We start from the raw sequence: 23,459 nt of genomic DNA, 5'->3' as shown, positions 1-23,459 counted from the left end.
AAACCGATCAATTCGGTTTAAATTGGTTCCGATGCAGTTTTCTATTTTTTCGATTTCAGACCAAATATTTTATTTATTTATTTTTCAAATTACAACTAAAATTTAATTTGTTGAGCTTAAAAATTCACAAAGGATCCAATTTCATGCAAAGAAAGAATAAAACTGATATTGAAATCGATTTGAACCAATTCGGTATGGTTTAGTGCCGATTTATTGACTTTTTAGTCAATACAGTTTTTTTTTGTTTTTTCTCTTCGGTGCGGCTCGATGTTCTGACTTTCACAATTTTTTAAGACACCCTATGATCAGTGCAATTTGGCAAGAAAAAAAAAAGGAAAAAAGAAAAAAGGAAAAAGGAAAAAGGAAAAAAGGAAACAAAACTATATATTGTTCACTTACCAAATACCAAACATCAAATTTAAATTTGATGACTGATGTGGCAATTTGACATCTTACACAGTTTTACACTTCACCCGATATGTCAAATTAAATTATTATTTTATTATATTTTAGTGTTGATTTATTTTTAATGAAAAAGAAAAGAGAAGAAAAAATAATAAAATATTCATTTGACATCTTGCTTTTGGGATGTCAAAAATAACATCTCAACCTCCAGCCTTCATTCCACATCAGCTTTGACACATCGGTTGGAGTGATGTGAGATGTTATTTCTAACTGTTAAATGTCTATGTGGCACTTTTGACACATCGGTTAGAGATGCTCATGTCGACTGTGCAGCCCTTTCCCCAACCAGCCTAAGAGCATCTCCAAGGGAGATGTCAAATACTAAACATCAAATTTAAATGTGATGGCTGATGTGGCAATTTGATATTTACACAGTTTTACACTCCACCCGATATGTCAAATAAATAATTATTGTAACAGTCAAATCATTAAAGATAAAGAAGAAAAAAAAATAAAAAAGGAAAATTATAAATGAAAGTAACAGCCAGTTGTCTTTAAAAATAATAAAATATTCATTTGACATCTTGCTTTTGGGATGTCAAAAATAACAGCTGAACCTCCAACCTTCATTCCACATCAGCTTTGACAATTCGGTTGGAGTGATGTGAGATGTTATTTCTAGCTGTTAAATGTCTATGTGGCACTTTTGACATATCGGTTGGAGATGCTCTAAAACAGGAGGGGATCCGCTGTTCCTATTTTTCATGTACCTTCGTGTCCCTTGTATAATTTGTTGACACGTGTCCACTCACTTAACCCCAATAATAACACTGTTAACTTTCAATAAAATAAAAATTAAAAGAAATTAAATCCTGAAAAAGAAAAAAAACACGGCAGTCACAAAGTTCCCCACCCAAGTACCCAACCTCGACAGCCCCAAAACTCGCTGGTTCCAGTCCCCTCACCTAAGCCACACACAACCTCCACCCTGTTGCCCACTTCTCTTCCACTACCACCTCCTCCTCTTCTTCCCGATCTCCCCTCAAATTTGGGTTTCATAATTGGAAGGGTTTCAATTTTGATGGTCTTTAAATTGGGTTTCTGGGATTCATGCACCCAAAAATAAAGGCTTGAATCGGTGATTTGATAATTTTATTGAATGAATTGAAGGGTCTTGAGGTAGTTTGCATTGTGAGGGAATTTCAAGGACGGGAAGAGGTGGGTGCTGCTGCGGAGGGAGGAGGTCAGGGAAGGGGAAGAAGGATAAATTGGGTTTCTGGGATTGTGTACTGGTATATGGTTTTCCTTCGTGATCTTTCAATTGGGTTTCTGCATTCAATTGTATACTGGTTTTTCAATTGGGTTTCTGGGATTCATAAATTGGGTTTCTCAACTGAGAGTACTGATATATGGTGATTTTGTGGGTGAGGGAGGACGTAAGGGAAGGGGAAGAAGGGGAAGGGGCATGAAGGTCACGAGGGGTGGTTGCTGCTGCTATGGTGTTGGTTTTTTCTTTCTAAATTGGGTTAATGACCTAAATGGTCCCCAAATTATTGCCCCAGTATCATTTTGGTCCACCAACTAAAATTTTCAATTCAAACGTCCTTCAACTCTTCATAATATACCAAAATGGTCCATCCGTTACAGAATCCGTGACTTCTGATCACACGATGGCCACGTGACTTGAGTTTTGAAGGGTATATGCGACTTTTTGAGAAGCTAACACAAAACTCCCATTTTCTTCTTCTTCCTCCTCCCTCAATCCCCATCCCCTGCAGACGATTGCCCCTCCGAGACTTCATCTTCGCCAACTTCTTCACCATCGGCCTCTCGATCTCCATCTTCTTCTTCCTCGTCGTCATCCTCTGTTACGGTGTTCCTAGTCCCCTCTCCTTCCACTTCAAATCCAAATCCTCCACCCGTTTCCCCAAGCCTCGAAAGTCCGCTTCCCGCAAACCCGTTTCGGCCGGAGATGTCTTATCTGGAAAGATGGTGGAGGGACTCCTCTGACCTCAAAAGGGAATCATTCACCAATTTGGTGAAGAATGGTCAGCTGGAAATTGTTGGAGGTGGCTGGGTAATGAACGATGAGGTAATAAATATTCATATTCATAGGGTTTCACCTAAAAAGACGGTTTTGTCCCTCGATTTCACGGAATAATAAACAGACTTTGACGGATGGACCATTTTGGTATATTATGAATAGTTGAAGGACGTTTGAATTGAAAATTTTAGTTGGTGGACTAAAATGATACTGGGGCAATAGTTTGGGGACCATTTAGGTCATTAACCCTTCTAAATTTTATTAAGTTAACGGTGTTAATGCAGCGTTAAGTGGGTGGGCATGTGTCAAACAATTAGATAGGGGACACAAGGGTACATGTAATTTGGGGACAGCAGATCCGCTCCCGCCTAAAACCCCAACCCAAAACCTAACCTAAAACCTTTCTGAGCTCTCGTCCCCTTCTCTCGAAGTAGTCTTTTTGTGGTGTTGATCAATGAGGACGATGAATAGAGGCCAAGCCAAGACCCTAATCTTCACCAAACAGCCCTTCATCGAAGACGAAGGGCATCGTAAAATGTAAGACCTTTTTTCTTTCTTTCTTGAATTTCAATTGGTTCAGTTTGATACTAGTAAAACCATGTCGTTTTCGATTACTCAATGCCTGGTATCGTTGTGCCTGTAGAGAAAAATGGCAATTCAGCGCCATGTCCGACACGGAGATTGTCAATATGGCTGAAACTCAAATTTATAAATGCAATTATTATGATCCCAATCAAAAGCCTATCGAAGGCGGCTTATTGGACCCCCGCTTGGTACACTCTCACCCTTGAATTGTTATAGCAAATGATTTTGGTTATTGTTGAAGCAATTTTTGGTTGCTTTAATTGGATATTGTTGCAAGTTTAGATTTAGTGAATGAGTTATACCAGAACAGTCACTACAATTAACTCACACACTGGATACCATTTTCCGCAAATTCCAATTTTCTTTGTATAATTTCACGTGCATTCACATTTCACATGGACAATTCAAGTTTGAAATGATTAAATACAGAAGAAAGAATTACTATGTAGCATTCAAACTATGGAGTATGCTTTACTTGGCTGTCCTTGTTGTTTCAGGGCCCAGCAAATAAGAGTAGTGGTGAGTGTGCGACATGTGGTGCGGTAATGAAGGACTGTCCAGGGCACTTTGGATTCTTGGTGCTTGCCCTCCCTGTCTTGAATGTTGGATATTTAAGTACTATTGTGGACATTTTGAAGTGCATTTGCAAGGTACAAGGATTGTGTTTCCTTCCATTTGTGATTTCTTTCTAGTAACTTTTTATTGTTGAATTTTATTCACGAGCGGTTTCCATGATAAATTTCTGCTATTATTATTATTTTTGTAGTTATGTTCTGGCATACTTTTGGAGGAGGGAATGCGCAATGACTTTTTGAAGAAGATGAGAAGTCCCAAGATGGAGCCTTTGAGGAAAACTGAGTTGATGAAAAAGATAGTGAAGAAGTGTAATAACTTGGCAACCAATTATAGACCAGTGAAGTGCTCCAAATGTGGATTTATAAATGGTTTGGTTTCTATATTTTTTCTTTATACTTTCATCAAATTTTTTTTTTCGGTGGCTGGAGCTTCTGTCATCTTTCAAAAAGCGTAGTGATTGCCTCGATATGTTATGTATGACAGGTTCAGTGAAGAAGGCCGTGGGTGTGCTGGGCATTATTCATGATCGTTCAAAACTTAATGGTGTTATGGATGACTTTCGAACAACACTTTCTCACACGAAAGAGTCGAAGGCATCCTTTAATGTGGCAACTCATATGCTAAACCCTGCTAGAATTTATTCTCTGTTTAAAAGGATGGTTGATGAGGTACTTGTATATGAGAGTCTTAAGAACCGTTTAATTCTATAGAAGTTGATTATTTTGGTAATTGTAATTTTATAGTTGGTAAGCAAAAAAAGGGAAAAAAGAAAAAATATGGTGGATGCTAGTCATTTTCTTTCATCTCTGTTCCTCTTGAAGCAGATTTATATATTCTATTGTTATTGCAGGACTGCGAGTTGCTTAATCTTTCGAATAGACCAGAGAACCTCATCATGAAAAACATTGCTGTGCCACCTATAGCTATTCGGCCTTCTGTTATTGTGGATAGATCACTGAGGTTGTCTCAACATGCCATTTATTCACTTGCAGATTTTGTCTCCCTTTTTCTCTCTTATGTTTTACTTAGGTGTCATCATATCCTTCTGCGGTATTCCAGTGGTTTTAAGGTGGCACAGTTGCAAATGATGCTGATTGGGTTTCAATTTTTCCTATTGCAGCAATGAAAATGACATTACAGAGAGGTTAAAGAGAATTATTCAATCCAATGCTATTCTTAGACGGGATTTATTAGAAGCAAAATCTGCACCCAAATGTTTGGTATGATAGAGGACACTTGTCTGACCTTGAGTACTGCAAGGCTTGTTGTATTGTGCCTTCAATGATGTCTTTATTCATAGTTTATTGTTAGTGTAGTCTCCTTATTTACTTCACATTTGTACATGAAATTGTGCATGTTTGACTTGATATAGACTCCTTCCCAGGCATGAGTCCGAAATACTCGTTTTGTATGTGATCTTATGTGCTGGTGTGGTCAAGTAAATACTTGATTTACTGTATTTGATGTATGATGTGATTTCCGTTTGTATGAGATATATGCTGATAAATATTTTAGTTTTGCTGAGAAATGATTCACATTCATGATTTTATGCATTATTTTTTTGTTAGTTTACCAGATTACATTCTTATGTTGTCTCTATTGTTTAAAACTCAAACAAAAACTCCTTTAGTTTTCTAGCCATATCACGTTGGTCCAACATTCCGTCAATTTTGTCGACAGAACATGCATGTCACTCTTTTTTTCTGGGTCAAACATATGCATAAGTCACTCAGGGAAAGTACAATTGGGGCCAAAAGGAGTGGTTTGCTGAAGTTGTTTGGGTAGAGGTGGGTGTGTCATAGAACAGCTATGTATTGCTATTGTGAAATTGTTTTGGTGCAGGGGCATCCAAGAAGGTGTGTACTCTTTGAAGATGTGCTTGGCTTCATCATGGGTTTTTTGGTTGGAATGGAACAAGTAAATCTTTGAAGGCGAGAAGAGTTGAACTCAGTTTGGGATAGATTATATTTTTAGGTTCTATGTGGACTTCTTGTGCAGAGATTTTAAGACATTCCCCTTAGCGAAGTTCTTCTGGATTGGGGAGTTGTGCTCTACTGAGAGTTGTCCAGGAAGCTTTTTTCTTTGTTTTGAATTGAGAGATGCTTGTTCTTGTATTTTAGTTTATGTGTCTTGTTTTGGTTGGCTGACGGTAGTATTCTTATAAAAAGAAAAATAATCACGTTCATTTATTAATATTTTTCCTACATTAACTTTTTTATGTTTCTGTAGCGGTTCACTTGAACTTTGCATGCGCTTTTTATGGTTTAGAATATCTGAGTTAATTATGAGGCCTCCTTTTGCACGTGGCTGTATTATCTTTCTTGTATGTGTATCTGAATATCTTTTTACATCTTGTTCTGCTGGTGAAGTAAATTGTATAGTAGGTGTCACTTGTGCTTCCATATTGTGATTGTGTAATGCTTAATGCTGAGAATTGTGGTCCAGGCTAGTTGGGATATACTTCAAGTTGAGGTTGCACAGTATATAAATAGTGACGTTCGTGGTGTTCCCTTTTCCATGCAAACTGCCAAGCCATTGAGTGGTTTTGTGCAGCGGCTCAAAGGGAAGGGGGGGCGCTTTCGTGGTAATTTATCAGGGAAGCGTGTTGAATATACTGGCAGAACTGTTATATCACCTGACCCTAATTTGAAAATCACTGAGGTTAGATGTTGTGCTAAAACCTGCGCCAAGCATTCATGCTAGTTTAATTTATGTGCCTGTTGTTAGGTTTGTTTCCTCTGAAATTTTTATTGGATTTAGGTTGGAATCCCTATCAAAATGGCTCAAATATTAACTTATCCAGAACGTGTTTCCCATCATAATATTGAGAAGTTGAGGCAGTGTGTCAGTAATGGACCTGATAAGTACCCTGGTGCCAGAATGCTCAGAAATCCTGATGGCACTGAATGGTAGGGGATTAACTTTTTTCTGTTCTTTTCTCATACGGAAATGCTTGCTTTGATGGTGATTTGAATTTATTGTTTTGTGCTGAAGGTCCTTAAAGGTTAACAGAAAGAATGCTGCTGATGGACTCAAATATGGTGACATAGTTGAACGTCATCTAGAAGATGGGGACATTGTTCTTTTCAACAGACAACCAAGCTTGCATCGGATGTCTATCATGTGCCATAGGGTGATTACATATTTTGAATGAATTTTGTATATGTTTTTCACATGAATTTTATTGATATTTGGTCACACTTTATCAATTTGTGAATGCAGGCTAAGGTTATGCCTTGGAGAACATTGAGGTTTAATGAATCTGTTTGCAACCCTTACAATGCTGATTTTGATGGTGATGAAATGAATATGCATGTCCCACAAACAGAGGAGGCTCGGACAGAGGCTGTTATGTTGATGGGGGTAAATTAGATTGAATCTTCACTTCATTGAGATATATGCCAATTGGTGTCCATAAAACTACAGCTTTTCCCTACATTAAAACTAAAATTTTTTGCATTGGGATTATTTGAGCATTGTAGTGAGAGAATTACAAGAAAAGTTACCAGAGGAGTGAGCTGACCATGACCTATCAACATGATTCGGATGCAAGGAGACTTTTAAGACATGAAGGCAATTCCGAATATTTTTGTTACTATCTCTGAAGTTTATCATATAAGGAATATCAAGTTTATGCATATTGGAAAAGTGGCCTGGAACAATGGCTTTAATGACAAAAAGGACTAAGGATGCAAAATTTTAAGCCTAAAATTCAATTGGACCCTTTCTGGACCATACCTTTCCATTGGACCCCTTATGGAACACAGAATGAGAATAATATTTTTTGAAGTTGGAACCAACCAACTGATGACTAAAGTGCCCTATGACATTATCATGACCGCTAGGAACAGGATCTTATAAGGAGGGATTCACTTTTACAGGAATATACAAATTGCAATTATTTTCATCACATGTTTAATTGATCTAAGAAACGCCTCCTCGTGTCCCACCCTAACCCAACCTACACACACAAGTCAATATAGTATTTGAATGGTTAGCTCTCTCAATCCTGAATCTCCTGAGCCATTGTTGTTTTATCTGGAGTTAGGTTTACAGTGATTTATGTACCCTTTTCCCTCCCAAACTGTCTTTCTGTCAGCTTTGGTTTTTCTGTAATTTTATTTTATACCACTTGTCTACAGGGGCAGTGACCCTTTAATGCTTTTTAGTTAAACGTTCTACTTATCTGCAGAGTAAGTGCATATGGGGCAGCTGAACAGCTCCTAAATTTTATGAAGAATGTACCTCAGCTAAGCTAGGACGTTTCTGAAACATCATTAGTTCCATCTTAGTTGTCTAGTTTGTCCCTTTTTAGACTTTGATTGACTATTTATCATCATGGACCCTTTAATTTATTTATTATCTTTCGTGTGGGAAAATGAAATGAAATAATGCTTCATTTCACTGATCTAGATTTGATGGGGGTGCTATTTATCATGTACAAGTTTTCTAAAAGGAGAAATTTTAGAAAAGTGGAAAAGTAATCCACCAATAACAGAAAGAAACAAGAAAACAAATACAGAGATCTACCACTATGAGAAAAAAAAACCAATCCTAATCAAGACACTGCAGCCTTCCAATCACGCAAAATGGTTGAAAGGGATGTATTCCTAAAAAAGGGAGAAACAGAAACCCAGAGCGCTGCCAAGTACTTTGCCTTCGCCCACACCTCCTCTACTTCTGCCCCCCACCGGCATCTTCAGTTACTTATGCTTCTGGTTGACTGTTCACTGCATTTTGTTTTCATGTAACATTTCAGTGTATTTTTCAGGTGCAAAACAATCTATGCACTCCGAAAAATGGAGAAGTTTTGGTTGCTTCCACTCAAGATTTTCTAACATCCTCTTTCCTTATAACAAGGAAGGACACATTTTATGACCGTGCATCCTTTTCACTCATGTGTTCATATATGGGGGATGGAACGGATCCTGTTGACTTGCCAACACCTGCTGTAATTAAGGTGAGTTGCTAAAGCCATCGTTTATTTCTATTGTGACACAATTGTACATATACACTTTGGAATTTTGGTCAAATGTCTATATCATTTCTTCTATATATATGTTCTTTTCCTAACTGAAACACAGTTGTTGTTTTGCAGCCAATAGAGCTATGGACGGGAAAGCAATTATTTAGCGTTCTAGTACGCCCAAATTCAAATGTGAGAGTCTATCTAAATTTTACTGTTAATGAGAAATCATACAGCAAGACTGAAGATGGAGGACCTGAAGCAATGTGCCCAAATGATGGGTTTGTTTATTTTCGTAACAGTGAGCTCATAGCTGGCCAACTTGGGAAGGGTACTTTAGGTCAGTGTTTTGACAATATGTGTTTGTCTAGTAGTTCTACATTTTTTAGAATTGAAGCACAAGTAATAAGATGTATCATTTTTAGTACATTTCTCAAATTAAATATTTGAGGGCCAATTTTATTGTCCTAGATAGCTTCATGGTGCTGGTACCAGGGCATATGAAATATCAACCTGGTAAAGTAGCATATCTATGGTGCTGTATTGGACCTTAATTGGTTCAACAAAATTGGTTGAGATTTTAAAATGATACAAAGTGGTAGATGTGACTTGTGATGACATGAGAACTTCTGTGAGCAGGCTGAATAGCAATTTACTCTATGAACATGGCCTTTCCTCTGTTGTTGGAAGCTGTCAGGGGCATTTGTAGAAGGTTCTGAAGGGCTCTCTCCTCTATGTCACTCATAGCTTCTACTAAAAAACCTTATAACCATACTAACGTTAATTTCTCAAGTACTTTAGACCTGTGTTACAAATCTCCATTGTGTTGGATACTAATGTTTGTTAGCTAGTTAAGTTGATTGATTGGAAGCTTAAATTTTTTCTGAGCTGTGGCTTGTTTTTTGGAGTTTTTCTTTGTCAGCTTTGGATATTTGAGCAAGTGATACTGATATTCATAGTTTTGCATTTGTATCACTTTAGGAAATGGCAATAAGGATGGACTTTACTCTGTACTTCTCAGAGACTATAAAGCTCATGCGGCTGCTTCTTGCATGAATCGCCTCGCTAAGTTAAGGTATTATCAAGCACAGTTTTTCTTGAATGCAAGCTTCTTTTAGTCCATCTTGGCTGTGTTCATCGTAATTCACATTTGAATTTAATTTTTTTCTTCAGATTTCTAATTTAGTTTTTGTTGCAGTTTATTTTCAAGCACTAAAAGAAGTAGGGCTAAAAGTGACTCAACATGTTGAATACGACCTCTTTATATATATATATATATATATATATATAAAGTATGGCTAAAAAAAGTGACTCAACATGTTGAATACAACTTCTTTATATATATATACAAAAATTCTCCTATGCGGACATCCAGACATTATTATCGTGCTGACGCCATATATTTTCTAAAACCCCTCCCAGCTTTCCTCCCTATTTACAATGGCATCCGTACGATAATAACGGACATCTGGATGAGATAATAACTGTATATATATATATATATATATATATATATACTTTTACTCAAATTAGAATTTGCAACAAATGGAATGGAATTGATAAATTCTACTTAGACTTATGAAATTTTGTATAGAATATCAAAACGAAAAGTGACTCAATTTCTACCATTATTATGATATTCCTTATTCCAATTGGATACCCTAAATATTTTTCCTGTATCTTCTGACCAAAAAGAACAAAGAAAACCTAGTCTGACATGCATTTTGAGTGCTCTAAGAACATTGCATTGAGAGTTAGAATCATTTGAATGTTTCTATTTACAATATATTCTGTAGTTTTAATGGCTGTCAATCACTCATTTCTATTTTGCATGATGTTGTATAGTCTTCATGTCTTCCTATTTTATTAACTTCAGTGGAGTGGACTATTCTATTTCTTAGCTTACAATTTGTTTTGTAGCTTTGATGGTTATCCTAACTCAGTTTCATACTGAATTAGGCTGCATTTATTCTTGTCTTCATTTTAAAATGTCCAGCCTTAGTACCTTACGTTGGTAAATTGGAAATTGTCTTATTGTAATATTGTCAGTATTTTAAATCTTATAGCTGGGCGTTTCAATTATTAATCACTTGTCTGTTATGATGCCTATATATTTTAAATATGTTTTGTGAGCATTTATATGGTAAATACAACATTAGTATGTGATTAATATTGTTTGTATTTGCTTGGATTGCAGTGCTCGGTGGATTGGTAATCACGGATTCTCAATTGGGATTAGCGATGTACAACCAAGTGACATTTTGTACAATGAAAAGGAAAAGATAATTAAGGAAGGTTATAACAAATGTGCTGGTAAGATAGAGTTATATAATGAAGGACAGCTACCACTTGAACCCGGTTGTGATGCGGCACAATCACTTGAGTCTGGGATAACTAAAATATTAAACAATATTAGAGATCAAACTGGAAAGGTGAGTTTTATATTTTACTATTTTGCTTATTATGCACTGAACTTCTGTTTTGAATTTCTTTGGCTTAATTATAGCAATGGTCCCTGAACTATATTCGTAGTTACATTTTCGTCCCTCAACTTCAAAAATAGTTGCGGAGGTCCCCTAATTAGATGTCGTGTTGCACCATTCGTCCTTCTGTTAGTTTTTCTGTCAAAGTTAGTCACATGCCAGGCACGTGATATATTTTTAAGGGTAAATAAGACTTTTACCTAGCTAATAACACCTCTGTATACCCAAACCTCTCAACCCAGCCGCCCAAACCATCAGTCCAGCCGCCCAAACAACCATCCTCCCGAGTCCCGACGAACAATTTATTCCATGAAGGGCATTGAGTCCGGAGTAGCTCAAGCTCCTCTCCAATGGCAATCACTAAGCTGTCACTTTCAACCATTTACTTCTGCACCACAAAGCAGCAGCAAAATCAAGACCAAGAAAAAAGAGCCATTCGTGGAAGTGAACATAGGCACAGACGTTTCAAATCTTCTATTTCCTCAGACTTACTTTCGTTCTTCCAAGTCCAGCAGATCAACCGCATAACAACAAAAATTCAAACCCTAGGTGAGGTTGGGGAAGCTTTGGGGGTTGATAATGGGGAGCAAACAACAAAAATTCGAGAATGCAAAACAGAAATTCAAGCAAAATACCGGGAATTCAACAACCTCTACCTCGTGATGGTCTGCAATCTCCTCAACAAACCCCTTCTTTTTGGCTTGGATTCTTGCAATGAATCATCATTATTGACCTAAAACAAAATTGGGATGTGATTTTCTAATGTTGATTTCATGTGAAAGGTGGGTGGGGTTTTCTAAGTTTATGTTATTTTCAAATGGAGACAGATGATTTGAGGTGGATGGGTGCGGCGAGACATTTTAGTAAGGGTGGGGGGTGGGGTGGCTGGAGGTAGGGGTTGGTGGGGTTGGGAACGTGGAAAGACAAATTTGGCCCTGAAATTGACGGCACATTAGAGACACTTGACGGTAAGGACGAAAGGTGCAACACAATACCTAATTGGGGGACCTCCGCAACTATTTTTGGAGTTGAGGGACGAAAATGTAACCACGGGTATAGTTTAGGGACCATTGCTACAATTAAGCCAATTTCTTTTTTAGTGTATTTTTTTAAGCGTCAATCTCAAATCTTAGTAATTACTTCTTCATCTTCATTTGCAATTTTAATGTTTGCTTGTGTGCTCTCAAGAAAGCTATTCATGGTAGCACCTCAGTTTGTTCAGCAATTATTTGTATTTTCTATTGTCATCATATTTTCAGAGATGATGGTTTTGAAATAGCCTTTGACCTTTATTTTTCACAGTTGTGCATGCAAACGCTACATTGGAGAAACAGTCCCTTGATCATGTCCCAGTGTGGTTCTAAAGGATCTCCTATCAATATTAGCCAGATGATTGCCTGTGTTGGTCAACAATCGGTTGGTGGTCGTCGTGCACCTAATGGATTCATAGATCGAAGCCTTCCTCACTTCCCTAGAAATGCAAAAACCCCTGCAGTAAGTTCCGTACACTTTTTAACCAGTAATTCTATGTGTATGTGAGATGTACTGTCAGTATGAAACCTAGACAAAATATGCAGCATCTTGTCTTCGAGCATTGCATCCCCCTCCCCCACAACCTACTTCTTGTTTTCACGTTGTTTGGAACTAGGCACAAACAATTGATAATGATTTAAGATAATTTGGAGTCTGGATGGAGCACAATAGAAGAACCTTTAAGGATTATAAGGGCATAGGGTAGATGAACTTTGGGACAGAGTGAAGGTTCTGGGCAGCTTATTAGGCATCTATTTCGGCTGATTTTAAAGATTATGCCCGTTGTTTTATAATTTTGGATTTTTTAGCAGCTCTGAAGCAAGATTAGAATTTTTCGTTTATCATGTTCTATTTTACATCTTTTTGAGTTGTACTTTCTTGTATTTACTTGTTCCTTCCTAGATTGTCGATTCATTGTCCACTCTTTGTAATTAGCTTTCCTACTTTAATAAAATTATGTCTCTTTTCAAAACACAAAAAAATATTTATTTTGTTTGAGGAGAATTTCTTTCTAAAAATATTTCTGCAATTTTCACATTTAATGCGACTTAAAACATTTTGTCCACTCTATTTGTTTCTTAGTCTGTGAAAAAAAAACTTCTCACTGGTAGTACAAGATGTATCTTAGACTAAAAAGTTGAATCATATCTGACTGCATCACCCCAACTATTAACATTCATGAGCATTCAGTGGTGGACCCAGAATTTAACTTTTGCAGGGGCGAACTTAATGCTAAATTGACAAGACCAAAAATTCTAAAACAGCATAACCGAAACATAAAAATCAATAATGAGGCAACATTTAAGAACTAGAGAGAAGGATATATAAAATTGCATGGGTTATGTATGAAACTGATATTCTCTGAGGGGGCAGCCTATGCCAGGTCCTAAAGTTTAAGTTTAACTAAAGTTCCTTCTGGCTCTAAAACATGTTCTTTAGTAAGTAAAAACATGTCTATAAAAAATTGAATTATAAAATTCATTGTCACTTAGGTAATGCATTATGAGAGATGAATTATCAAACATCTTTCAACATTGTGGTGGAGAACGGTTTTTTTTTGTTATTCTTCATCCTTGTTTGTGTTTATAGCTCAAATATATATCTTGTTTGTAGGAAACCATTGGTCTATATTCTTGCGATTAAGGGTCATTCTGTTATTATTTATGCAGGCTAAAGGCTTTGTTGCTAGTTCCTTTTACAGTGGCTTGACAGCTACAGAGTTCTTTTTCCATACTATGGGCGGGCGAGAGGGGCTTGTCGATACAGCTGTATGTTAAATAGTTCTTACATTATGAAGCGTCTAAATCACATTATTAATCTGTGCATTTTTTTCTATACTACTTTATTTGGACCTGAATTTTGCAACTCTTCTCATTGCATGACTTGTCAAATTTGCATATGGCATGCTACTGGAGCATTGATACAGCTAAAATATATTGGATGATAAAGACAATTCTAGATGGATAATTAATACAAGTGAGGTTACTGCCTGACAAACATGTACATGTGCCCACTTAGACTTAGAATAGTAGCTATTTTATGACATTGTTACTGGCCAAGTTCATTACTCTGGTAGTTGTTCTCGTTTGTGTGTTGCATGAGTTGATATAAATTGGTAGTCCTGTATCCCAAAAATGGTATAACTGTTTTTTTTTATAATTAGTTTTTAAGGAAGCATAAGTGTTATTACTAGTACCAAACAGGTTATAAGAAAATGCAACATAGAGGACAAGAAGTGCACTTCAGTCAAACAAGCAGAATCTTATTTTGAAACAACGATAGTCTAAATTAATCTAATCTATGGGGAGGGGGATTCGAACTTCGGTGCAAGGGTGCGGGCTCACTGCCCTGGCCAATTGGCTAAACTTCTGCAAACAAGCATAATCTTAAACTACATCAAAAACATCAGACCCAAACATTTAACCTACAGCAAGCTACCAATAACAAAATATCTGAAAAAGACACATCCTTAAACTCTATAGAAACTGATGCCCAGAGAAAACAACAACCTGACATCCACAACCTGACATTGTCTCGTTAGTCCTCAACCCGTCTACCTCCTACTATAATCCTTGAAGATTCTTCTGTTTCTCCATCTAAATCACCCGAAATATAACTGAAACCATGCATCCCTGGATGACCTTGGCCTTCTTCATACTAGCTGATACTTTATGCTTCTCGCAAAGAAATGAAATACAACTCATTGGAATTACCCAATACACCTTTCAGCCATAGCCAAAAACTCGCTGCAAATTCAAATGTAAAAAAGGTGGTCGACATTTTCCTCCCTCTATTTACACATTATACACCAATGCAAAAACCCAGTTGAATCTAGCCTCCATCTTCTTGCATCTTTCCTGGTGAGATATAAAAGAACACTATCTACTAGTAACAGCATCAAGATGATTTTCCCAGCTCAACAAATTCCTTCTAAGCCCAAAATTACATCTTACAGGATAATTAGAAGATTCAACGAGATTGGATTATGTAATCTGGGAAACATAAAGCCATGGAGACCCTGTGCGACATAGACTCATTTTCTGTCTGAAACCTCCACAGCCACTTGTCCAATAAAAGCCTTGTTTTTGGTCTCTGAATGACCTATTCCCAAGCCTGCCTTATCTTTGCTTTGAGATGCTAAATCCCATATGACTAAGTGGTCTTTCTTGTCCTCCCCAAATCCAATGGAAATTTCCTCACAAAACCAGCTACCTCACTAGGTATCTTAAATAAAGAAATGCAATAAGTTGGCAAGCTTCCAAGCACAGCTTGAGTTAAAGTAAATCTCCTCCCTTTTGAGAGAAAAACCTTCTTCCAACCTTGAAACCTCTTTTCCATCTTCTTTATTACCGGATTCCAAAACCTTGCAGCTCTAGGATTCCCTCCTAAAGCAAGGCCCGAATATTTTAGAGGCCAAGACAGCCATGAATTTGCCAACCATTCCTAACACAGCATCATAGCCTTGTTTTTTGTTCATATGTTCAAATTCAAATTGTGGTGATCCTTGTTTAAGGTTAAGCATATGTAAGGCTTAATTTTTAAGTTTTATGGGAATGAGGTGGAGTGTTAGTATTGTTGAGCTTGGTCTGTTGTTGGGCCTATTTACAAACGGCTTAAGCTTGATGGTATTTCACAGCTGTATTTATTCTCTATCAAGTACAAGGCACAAGAAAATATGAGTTCTTTTTTCAAGGAATACAATGAGCTTGAGGTGGTCTAGAATGGATTTTGGGAAGTTGATCTAGCATCGAGTTCTTTTTTCAAGGAATTCATAGCATTTTCTGCTCATTTACATACATTATCATAGCTCGTAGGATCCTTGAGCTAGAGTTGTGGTCTGTGATTCAGAGTTTGGGTTTTGTGCTAAATATTGTGAATTATTCACGTTTTTTGTTTCTATTATGTTTATATATTCATTCAATGTGACACTACTCTTATTTCATATGTGTAATCAATGTAAACTAGATATATGAAATATTGTCACTGATATTGTCTGATGGTGTAAAGTAAGATATATATAAAAACTTCAGGCCTTGCTGGAGCCATCATCTCTTGGCTTTATGTGGTTCATTATGGCACAATGGTGCTTGAGAATAACATTTGAATGCATTGGTTTTCGTGGGGTTCGATTCTATCAGCCAAAAAGAGTGTTGTTTGGCTTGCATTTTTTATTTATATAGTTCTATTATGACGATTGCAGGTGAAAACAGCTGACACTGGGTACATGTCTCGTAGATTGTCGAAAATTTTAGAGGACCTATCTGTCCAGTATGATAACACAGTACGGAATGCAAGTGGATGCATAGTTCAATTTTGTTATGGGGATGACGGTATGGATCCTGCAATGATGGAAGGAGAAGGGGGAGCTCCTTTAGATTTTCGTCGATTGTTTTTGAAAGCTAAGGCATGAAACCCTTTATTTAATGATTTGGAATTGATTGTAATTTTTTCATTGTTGAGTTGATAATGTTCATTTACAGGCCACATGTCCTGCTGGAGAAAATGAAAGCTTGTCCCTTGAAGAAGTGTCTGAGATCGTGAAAGACCGGCTTTCAAAACAAGATATGACTCCTGATCATGGTTGCTCTGCAGGTTTCAAAAGTTCTTTAGAGGAATTCCTGGATAAATATGCAAAAGCATTAAGAAAAACACATGATACTTTTGTGTTGGATCAAAGTCCGGCTTGGAAGGAAAAGTCTGCTAGTCTGGAGAAGATTGTCCAAAATATTTCTGGTGTTACTTGTAAACAGCTCGAGGTACTTGTTTTCTTATGTTCTAAAATTGGTCACCTTTTTCTTTCTTTCTTTTGTTTATACTCTCTCTCTCTCTCTCTCTCTCTCTCTCTCTCTCTCTCCATATTTGTATGTCTACATATATGTACGTAGCTATACATATATGCATGAAACTCCGCAGTGCGTGTGTGCCAAAAATACATTGGTCTAGGGTGTTTGAATGTTCAATGTGTTTTTTGCGAGTGCATTGCAGACATTCACGCTTGATTTTTTCCACATGTATACATACATATATATATATACACACATATATCAATGGGCATGCCATGTAATGTGATCTATAATATAACGGTTAATTTTTTATGGAAAATTTTCTGTGCTTTACATGGAGCAAAGATTAGGTGGATAGGAGAGAATGGTGTGGGTCGGAGCATTTTGTGGTGGAGATTTCTTTGAGGTGAAGGCTTTCTATGCAGTTGTATTGGGGAAGCATCATGGTTCTTTCTCTTGACAAGAAGTCTGGAAAGTTAGCACCCCTCCAAAATTGGGTTTCTTTATTTGGACTTGGTTCTTGATAAATTTTTTACGTCTATTAATGTGATACATAGAGGATAGTTTTGATATATTATATGGTGTACATGAGCCAGACACGTGGTGTCAGATTTCCATTGCAGGAGAGGTATGGGTTTCATTGTTTGGGATCTACTGGGTGTTTGTAGGACCGTGAGGGACATGCTTCATGCTTGTATGATGGCAGAGGAGATCTATTAGAAAGTTTGGAAAATTGTTCCAACATGCAGGTTTTTGTATTTTTGGCTATAAACGAATAGAAGATGGGCTGCAGTTTCTAAGATGACATTTTGGGTGGACAGATAGAAGCCCTTCACCTTTGTGTCTTCAGAGTTTAGATTTTTTTCTTTTTGTGCTTGACCTAATGCTTTGCTGCTGCTGTTTTTTTAGTTAAATCTTTACACGGTATTTGACAAAAAATAAAAATAAAAATAAAAATTGTTCCAATCCCAATTTTTGGAATGTTTGAATGCCTGCCAGCCTTTGAGGTGAGAGGATAGTGACAACTTATAGAAATCAGTCTATGTCTGATGTGGTTTATTGAAGGAGGAGAGTTGTTTTGCAGTTTGAGTTTCCATCCAATAAGCCTAGTCTTTTGCTTATAAGATTGAGTAATTGATGTTGCACTTAGCTGTTTCCTTTTTCTAATTGGTCTCCAGCAAATCAAGCTCTTGTCTGGTCTTGATTTAGCACTGGTGGTGAAAATTTACCTCAATCAGATCTATTAACTCTCTTCTATTTCAGCTCTAGTGAGCAGTGTTAATTGTCAATTTGTATGTTTCTGCTCACTGTGTTATGCAATCTGTGTTGTTAGTTAGATTTCTGTAATGGCATAAACCCTCCTTTGTTGGGGCTGTCATTTGTACTCAAATCTTGAATTTTCCTCTGTTTAATCAATGACATAGAATGATTTTCACACGAAAAAAAACTGTATTATGTGACGTTTAAGTGTTGTCTTGGTGTCCATTGTATACCTTTGTGTGCTAGAATTTGCCCTTTATATTTTCTAGAGTTTGTTGCCTCTATTAAATTTCCTTTACATCCAAATTGTAGGTTTTTCTCAATACTTGCATTTCTCGTTATCATTCAAAAAAAGTCGAAGCTGGAACAGCAATTGGAGTAATTGGAGCTCAAAGTATTGGCGAACCTGGGACACAGATGACACTGAAAACTTTTCACTTTGCTGGGGTTGCAAGCATGAGTATCCTTTGTTCATTTGCTTATCTATTTTGAGGGAAGATAAATATATATCAACTTCATGGCCTTTTGGATATTTACTGGCTGTGTTTCAATTTGATCCTTAACAATATGTTAGACGTTACACTTGGAGTCCCTCGTATCAAGGAAATAATAAACGGAGCAAAAAAGATCAGTACACCCATTGTCACTGCAATACTTGAGCATAATAATAATGCGAAATTTGCACGGGTAGTGGCAGGTCGGATTGAGAAAACAATTCTTGGGCAGGTATGTATGTAACTAATTTGTTAGAGATGCTGTGAATTTAATTTATATCTTTGTTTGCATCATATATTGATGTGTTTCAAGTTTTCAACTGAAAGTGAAAAGTCAACAATGCAAATTGGCGTTTCTCTTTCTCTACGTCTTTGGATTGCTAGGTTAATGGTTTTTTTAACTGTGAGTTGGATTGTTTAGCAACTACTTTGTTAGAAAGTCAAACAAGTTGTTTGATATGTTTTGGGATGTTTTAAGGTAAAGATTGATGTTCTGGTTGTAGTTTATGTTATTTCAGTTATAATGGTTTGTTGGACTCATATGGATCTAAAACTTTTGAACAACTAATTTGATATTTCTCAAATTTATTGTTTCTGTTGAATTGCATAGTGCTGTCTCCTCTCCAACTCCATGTATGATCTTACTTACAAATTTGTATATCATTATGAAGGTCTCTAAGAGTATAAAAATTGTAATGACTTCAAGATCGGCATCCATAGTCATCACTCTTGATATGGTCATGATTCAAGATGCACACTTGTCTATAGATGCTAATGTCGTAAAAGAATCAATTTTACGAACTCCGAGAATCAAACTGAAGCAAGAGGTGAGAATGCATGTTAGTTTTCTATTTTTTTTTTTTTAATGTTCTTAACTTCTTAATATCTCATGGTCACATCTACTATGCAGCATGTTAAGGTTTTGGATATCAGAAAATTGGAAATCCTTCCTCAGGAGGCTGATAGAAGTAGACTCCATTTTAACCTCTACTATTTAAAGAGTATGCTCCCAAAAGTTATAGTAAGGGTGAGGCTTCTTGAATTTTTTTTCCTGAATATTGCTTTTTATGGATGACACTGCTTTTCAGTTTGCCATGCTTAGAATGTTTGGTGCAGATGTGATTCATTACATTCTTTCAATAACAGGGTATAAGCACTGTTCAACGTGTTGTCATTGATGCAAAAGAAGTTAAAAAGAATAAAAAGGATCTTGAAGTTACATGCGCTGATGGTGATAAAAGAGAAGAAAAGGAGTACAAGTTGTTTGCAGAAGGGTGAGTTTGTTCTGAAATTTATTTTGCTAGTTTTAGTAGCTTTTGAACCGGCTTCATGTTACACCTCTTTAAAGTATTGTGCTGGTTTGCCCCCCATGTTTTATTTTAGTTCTCATGCAACTTGGTGATTCATATATCTTTCTATTGGCGTCATTCAGCATGCTTCTCGTTGCAAATTTAGTTAGTTGTCTTTTCCAAATTGGTTGGTTTATTCATGTTGCCATGTCAATTTTCAGTGGCTGAACTTAGTAAACAAATTTATTTATCTCAAAATCACTTCCAGAGAGAACACTAACCAGGTTGGTTTGGCCTGTGCTTCAGTAACTTCGCCTTGTAATAATGATCAACATACCCAGTAAGAAAGCTCCAAACAGGAATCTCTCTGTGTACTATCTTCCACTTCTGTTCTGGAAAAGAAGGAAGATCAAACAACCAATGAACCATAGGAGCCAAACGTGACATATTTCAGACCCTAGTCATGTGTTTCCCCCATGAAAGAAAGTTTCTAGTTTTCATTAGTGAAGCTGCCTTACCGAGATAAGATTTTTTTTTTTTTTTTTATAAAGGAAACAAATTTTATTGCAATAAACAATAGAATACAGAAATGCCAAGGTGGCCACAAAGAAACAGATACAAAGAAAGAGCAACTACACTGAACAAACCCTAAGCTACTAGCAAAAGAACCCCAGTAGCACACACAACTTATAGCTAGGAAATGGCTGCTTTCCAATCCAGCCAAATAACCCTAAAGGACATATCTCTAAAGACTGAAGAAGTCGAGGTCCATAGTGAAGAACATAGTCGAACTTTCTCCCATAATTCCTCTGTTTCACAACCTGCTTGGTCCTAAAAAATTAATCTGTTTCGTTCTAACCAAACCGCCCAAAGAACAGCCAATACACTACAGCCCCATAAAACATTGGCTTTCTTCCTGTTCCCGGGGATTCTGTGCTTCTTGGACAAGAAAGACTGGCAGTCCTTGGGCATGACCCAACTGACTCCGAACTCCCTAAAAAATCAGAACCATAGGTTCAAAGTCACCGGGCACTGTAAGAAAAGATGGTCAGTCGATTCTAAGCAGTTCTTGCAAAGAATGCACTACTGAGGGCTAAGACAGGAAAAGGTTCTTCTTTGAAGCATGTCACACGTATTAGCCTTCCCATGAGCCACAATCTAAGCAAAAACTTTCACTTTAGGAGGGGCCGTAGATTTCCAGATCAAATCATGTTGCTGAAATATATTGTCAGCTTCATTGAGGAGCAAAAGTCTGTAATAAGATTTGACAGAAAAACACCCCGTTGCTTAGCAAAGAAAAGATTATCATTATCCTGAATGAAGGCAAACATAATAGATGAGAAATATCCTAAAATGATGTGGAAAGGGGAAACGAGAGGGTTGTACGTATGCTAACATTATTGCTGCCTTATCTTTTATCCTTTGAATTTCTTTTTCCCTTTCCTGTCTTGCTTCATATGTTGCGACGATGCAAGTCATCTTATTAAAAGTATTTGTATATTCCCTATGATGAGAAATTTCAAGTAAAGAACAGGGTAGTTTCATCGCTGGCATGACAGAAAGCAAGAAAACTAAGTGGATTATGCGCTATGCAATATAACGACGGGCATGAGCAGTTTTGAATTAATGTGCTTCTAGTATTTTTGATCATATTGATACTTTAAGTGCTAGCTGTTATTTACTTAACAAAAAAAGTGAGATTCTAAAAGCCAGCTGTTGTTTCTTTAATCTTAATATCTTTTGTGCCACCTTTTTAGCACGGGTCTTCTGGCAGTAATGGGCACTGAAGGAGTTGATGGTTGTAAAACCACAAGTAATGATGTTATGGAAGTGCAGCGGACACTTGGAATTGAAGCTGCGAGAGTTTGTATCATTGAGGAGATAAAGCATACTATGAAATCGCATGGAATGAACATAGATGATCGCCATATGATTTTTTTAGCAGATGTGATGACGTATCGGGTGAGTAGTTTCCGTTGATACTGAATCTTTTGACTGGAAAGCTAAAAGGAAAAATTGGAATACACTCTAATATATTAGACATATGCAAATGTGGTGAGGATGTATATTCATGTGTTAATTATTTTGCATGACAGGGTGAAGTTCTTGGAATCACAAGATTCGGTGTTCAGAAGATGGACAAAAGTGTTTTGATGATGGCTTCATTTGAGCGGACAGATGATATTCTATTTAATGCATGCGTAAATGGGAGAGTTGACAAGGTTGAAGGAGTAAGTGAAAGCATAATCATGGGTATACCAATGCAGATAGGCACTGGAATATTTAAAGTTAGACAAAGGTGAGAATGTTATATTTATACATGAGTTTTAAAGTCTGGATCTTTATATTTTTCTTATGTTGCACATGTATGCCCCCTGATTTTTCAGTAATTTGGATTTGGAAGTGATAGGGAAGTGTGGAATATAATATGTCCTCATGATATGAATATTTGGGAGGTAATGCTGTGCACTAACCTTCCAGAACTTAATGACTTGTCAAAATATATTTCACCTTATTTTTGGGTCAACTCTGGTTACAACTTCTGCATATCTCCTGGAGAAGTTAATTCTGTACTTGCCCAGTCTCCTGGTTTTACCGTATCAAATGCGCAGTTGGCATGCTGTCAAGCTGACTATTTGTTAAAATTAAATGGATCAACTCCATCTAGTTTTCTTTAGACCATGCGTCCTACAGGTGGTATATGTGATAGCAGGTTGTCTGTTTCCTTCTACTTCTATATATAACAAGAGACATTCATGGATATTCGAGAATTGCATAAAATATCTGCCTTCAGTATTACTCTCAATGCCGTATCAATATTTTCTTTTTGTTGGTTTTGATGCACTAACTGCCTGTTGACGCCGGCTTTCTTAAGTGAACCTCCCAGAAGCTTAACCAATTTTTTTTTCTTTCCATGAGCAGAGTTTCTTCTGATTTGAGGCAGCCCACATATTTGGGACCAAATTCAGACGTGGAACTGCATTACGGGCCACGCCCAAGTCTAACTTGAGCGGAAGAAAAAGTAGTTGTAAATCATCTCATTTCACCAAAGCAAATGCATATGTTGCCTTCATGTATATGAGAATTGACTGAAGCATTGTGATGGTCCCGGAAGACTAGTTTAGAATGTCAAATGAAGATGGGGGGCGTGGTAGCAATCCAATCTTCAGCTTGATTACCAGATCATGCACATGCTCTGCTAATTGAACTGAGAATGTTGAATGAAGATGGGAGACATGGTACATGTCAGATTTCTAGTCATTTGATGTAAACTTGTCAGATTCATTGCAGCTTTAACTTGCCTACAAGATTTGTGCAAAGACAAGTAGTTTTCCCAATTTAACATTATACTCGGTACTGTATACTTTGTATATACTTTTGATAGTTTTGAGCTTCAAAATTGGCATCATGCAACTTTGATAGAGTGAATGTAGAGAAACCTGAAAAATATGTTTCGCAAGTCGTCTCATCATGGTGCTCTCGTTTGCTACTTAAACATACATAACAGCAGCATGTAAGCACTTTGGACGAAATCTCCAGT

General features: G+C 36.9%; 1 protein-coding gene across 1 annotated transcript; it reads left to right on the top strand.

Annotated features, from left to right (window-relative positions):
* The first annotated feature begins 2,805 nt into the window (after window positions 1-2,805).
* Window positions 2,806-23,270, top strand: NRPC1 (nuclear RNA polymerase C1). The gene is made up of 27 exons (XM_021953531.2): window positions 2,806-2,986; window positions 3,093-3,222; window positions 3,532-3,684; window positions 3,801-3,978; window positions 4,094-4,278; window positions 4,461-4,570; window positions 4,731-4,830; window positions 6,056-6,271; window positions 6,371-6,519; window positions 6,605-6,743; window positions 6,833-6,973; window positions 8,382-8,570; window positions 8,709-8,916; window positions 9,558-9,651; window positions 10,774-11,008; window positions 12,362-12,553; window positions 13,762-13,860; window positions 16,293-16,496; window positions 16,573-16,848; window positions 18,448-18,595; window positions 18,710-18,861; window positions 19,301-19,456; window positions 19,540-19,656; window positions 19,776-19,903; window positions 21,676-21,880; window positions 22,015-22,217; window positions 22,841-23,270. The coding sequence occupies exons 1-27, from the start codon at window positions 2,904-2,906 to the stop codon at window positions 22,926-22,928; spliced, it is 4,278 nt and encodes a 1,425-aa protein (XP_021809223.1). The 5' UTR covers window positions 2,806-2,903; the 3' UTR covers window positions 22,929-23,270.
* Window positions 23,271-23,459: the final 189 nt, after the last annotated feature.

This window comes from Prunus avium, chromosome 6 (genome assembly GCF_965620075.1).
Source record: "Prunus avium chromosome 6, drPruAviu1.hap1.1, whole genome shotgun sequence".
Classification (NCBI taxonomy): domain Eukaryota; kingdom Viridiplantae; phylum Streptophyta; class Magnoliopsida; order Rosales; family Rosaceae; genus Prunus; species Prunus avium.
This window is presented reverse-complemented; position numbering and strand designations above follow the sequence as displayed.